Consider the following 3,768-nt stretch of genomic DNA (forward strand, 5'->3'; position numbering starts at 1 on the left):
ATCAGGGCATAGGTCTTGCAACTTATCTATAGATTCCAAAATAGTTATTGCAGGTACTTTCCATTTTATAATTTTGAAACAAATTTCTGGAAGTTCTGGAAACTTGTTTGATGAGTTTTACCCAATATCAATGCATAGGTCTTGCAACTTATGGGTAGATTCCAAAATAGTTATTTCAGGTACTTTCCATTTTGTGATTTTGACATAAATTTCTGGAAGTACTGGAAGCTTTATTTATAGATTATTCCATTTGATCAGTTTATACCCAATATCAATGCATAGGTCTGGCAACTTATCTGTAGATTCCAAAATAGTTATTTCAGTTACTTTTCATTTTATGATTTTGACAGAGATTTCTGGAAGCTCTGGAAACTCTTTTAATGAATTTTACCCAATATCAATGCAAAGGTCTTGCAACTTATTTGCAGATTCCAAAATAGTTATTTCAGTTACTTTCCATTTTAATTTTGACATAAATTTCTGGAAGTTCTGGAAACTTATTTGATCAGTTTTACCCAACATCTATAGATTCAAAAATAGTTATTTCAGGTACTTTCCATTTTATAATTTTCACACAAATTTCTAGAAGTGCTGGAAACTTATTTGTAGATTGTTTCATTTGATCAGTTTTACCCAATATCAGCGCATAGGTCTGGCAACTTATTTGTAGATTCCAAAATAGTTATTTTAGGTACTTTCCATTTTATAATTTTGACACAAATTTCTGGAAGTTCTGGAAACTTATTTGATGAGTTTTACCCAATGTCAGTGCATAGGTCTTGCAACTTATTTGGTTATTCCAAAATAGATATTTCAGTTACTTTCCATATTATAATTCCTGAGAACATTTCAGAACTGGAAAAACAATTTCAATAGCTCAATCTGGAATTTATGTCACAGAGTAGTTGAATAAACATATATGAATATAATGAATACGAGCAATAAGAATCATGGGAGCAGTGAAATTCCAGACTCAGTTTGGGGCTACAGGCATTGAAGTCTAATAATATTTTACATCTTTTAGAGCCGCATAATATTCTTCCATCCCAAAGGTACTACTCACTTTAAAGTATATTGTACATAATCTTTAAAATAAGCTTTTCATTACCTGATCCACAATCTTATATAACAATATATAACATCTCACAATAGCCTACCTACTATTTATATTCTTCACACGAGAAATTCCACTTTATAACTCCCTTATATTCTAAGGCAGAATTATTGTCGATATAAGCGTTTTAGCATCGACGTTCACGCGAAGTCTAAATGATAAAATCAACGGTGAGATGTTTCTTTCTTCGTTTTAATCTAATCATTTCAATGTTATCATGCTTTTTAATTATTACTACTATCTGTCTGCATCCCTAGTCTAACGATGCAAATTCCCTAGATGTATACTAGAATTGCACCAGCCTCTGTTTTTTTTTTTTTTTTTTTTTGCCATACCTCTAGGTTAGGTTAGATAAGTTCAGTAAAGGGTCACGTAGGCAATTTGGGTTTGGGAAACATAATGAGATCATATTCAAGAACATTCTGTGGTTATTTTTCAAGATATGGCGTCCCGCTTTTTCCAGGGAAGGTCTAGTACTCGGTTACACTGCCGAAATATGCACCCGCGGGGGGCGGGGGAGGGGGCCAAGGACTTTAAGTGCCTAATGTAGTTATATGATGGAGAAATATCCAAGGGCCACCGCTTCTTTTCCCAATGGAAAATGTTGATAAAGACTTACGAATAACAAACGGAAGGTTTTAAAAAAAAGCAGTTTATAAAAATTAGTAGTCATCTTGTCCTGTAGGGCTACATTGTAGCAAAGACGTCTAAAAATGGTAGCGTTTAGGAACAGTCATTTAAAACGCCAATTGAAAACGGGCAATAAGATCGCCATAGATAATGTCTGATCATTCTTAGTACACGAGAGCACGAGGCTACATCGGGGCTTCGTGTATTCTGCATATTTGGAGTAAAGGTTTTTAAACCAGCATGTTCGCTTGTTACCAAATATCATTCATATGTACGTCCATTCATGGGTTATAAAAAAAGGAATATCAGATCCAAGGACAGAGAGCTATGTTCAGTAGCATTTGAAATTGTCAAATCATAAAGCAGACAGAGAACATTCGAGTGCAGAAATAAATATCTGAGAAATAAGTAAGAAACGATGAAAAAGTATCAAAACTGATATAATATGAAAGACTCGCTCAACCATAAGAGCATAAACATCTATATAACACATCGCTGGGGGTGTAGAGTTGATTCACGGTGACTGGCATAAGACTCTGGCCCAGGCATAGTGAGATAAGGCTGAATATTTACAAAATTTTGAATGTTAACTCTGGAAATGGAATGGCATGCAACATTTCATGAAGTAGTACTACAGCTCAAGGCAATATTGAAAGCTTCCTGCAGGAAAATGTTTATGGAAAATAGTCAAGAAGGATGTCCTCCTACAGTTCGACAAACGTAATGCAATCATCCTTGTAGATCTAAGAAATCTTTTGAACAGTTCCTACCTTTATAACAGAGGAGAAGAAGATGGATGTAGCAGAAATGAATGTTGAGATGGATGGCGAGAGTAACAAGGGAAGATAGGATTAGAAATGAGTATATAAGACGATCGACAGAGGTAGTTGAAATATCGAAGAAAATACAGGAGGGAAGGCTTCGATGGTATGGACACCTGTTACGAAGAGAGGAACAACATCATGTTGGAAGACATACGATGGAAATGGCAGTACTGGCGGGGTAGAAGGAAAAGGGAAGACCAAGAAAGAGATGGCGTGATTGTGTAGGGAAGATTTGTTATGGAAATGTATTAACGAGAACGATGCACAGGACAGATATCAATGGAGACGACTCATTCACAACGGCGACCCCATATAAAAATGGGCTAAATCTGGGAAGAAGAAAAAGAAAAAGAAGAAGATATGTATTTTAAAACATGATGCTTAATGACTTTGTTATTTATGGAGAAAGTATCCTCATAGCTCACTGAAGACTCGTAACCATTTTATTTCATACCGCGGGGGTTCACAGAGGCAGCTGTTTTATTTGCGAGGCCAACAACCATAACGCAAATTTAGAATATAAAATTCTAGAGGGCACTAGAACCTCACACCCAGCTAGCAAACCAGCCGCGACAGAACGCGCCCCATTAAGTATATCATTGACCACTCAGAACGAGGTTAAGGGGATCCGGTACGTAATGATATTCTATAGTAAAAGAGCCTTTACGAATCAAGAGGCGTGAGGCATCATTTAAACCAATCTGAATTCTCTTGCTCATATAATCGTCGTCAAAGATGAGTAAATCCGCTGGTAAGTGTGCACTAGCATTCAAGGTAGTAATTTTGTAAGCCGGGAGCAGTAGAAATAGCCTACACGTAAGTTGTAAACAATAGTTACGCCGCCTTCTATAGTAGATTCACATCAACCGTGCATCTGCTGTCTAGGCCTGTCCTTTACGACGCTCCTGATTGGCTGTAGATAAGCCAATCGCAGAGCTGGAAACTCTCAGTCTCTGAAGACAGTTCACATAGGAAGGAAGTATATTCCATCTCTCCTGGGGGTACGTCTTTCAAAAGCATCCCTCAGGAGAGGTGGAACATACATCCTGCCTATGTGAACTCTCGAGAGAGACTGATTAGAGTTCCTGCCCTGTGATTGGCTTATCGACAGCCTATCAGGAGCGTCGTAAGGGACTGGCCTAGACATCAGAACCACGGTTGATGTGAATCTACTATAGCTGACATTGTTCGCATTCTTTA

The 3,768-nt window shown here is 37.2% G+C and overlaps 1 protein-coding gene across 1 annotated transcript in view; it reads left to right on the forward strand.

Annotated features, from left to right (window-relative positions):
* The window catches only part of LOC135210418 (glutamate receptor ionotropic, kainate 2-like), a 17,402-nt gene extending 14,809 nt beyond the window's left edge, over positions 1-2,593 (forward strand). Inside the window, exon 10 of the mRNA XM_064243318.1 lies at positions 2,526-2,593. Coding sequence (XP_064099388.1) covers positions 2,526-2,593 — 68 coding nt within the window. The remainder of the gene's footprint in view (positions 1-2,525) is intronic.
* Positions 2,594-3,768: the final 1,175 nt, after the last annotated feature.

This window comes from Macrobrachium nipponense, chromosome 39 (assembly GCF_015104395.2).
Source record: "Macrobrachium nipponense isolate FS-2020 chromosome 39, ASM1510439v2, whole genome shotgun sequence".
Classification (NCBI taxonomy): domain Eukaryota; kingdom Metazoa; phylum Arthropoda; class Malacostraca; order Decapoda; family Palaemonidae; genus Macrobrachium; species Macrobrachium nipponense.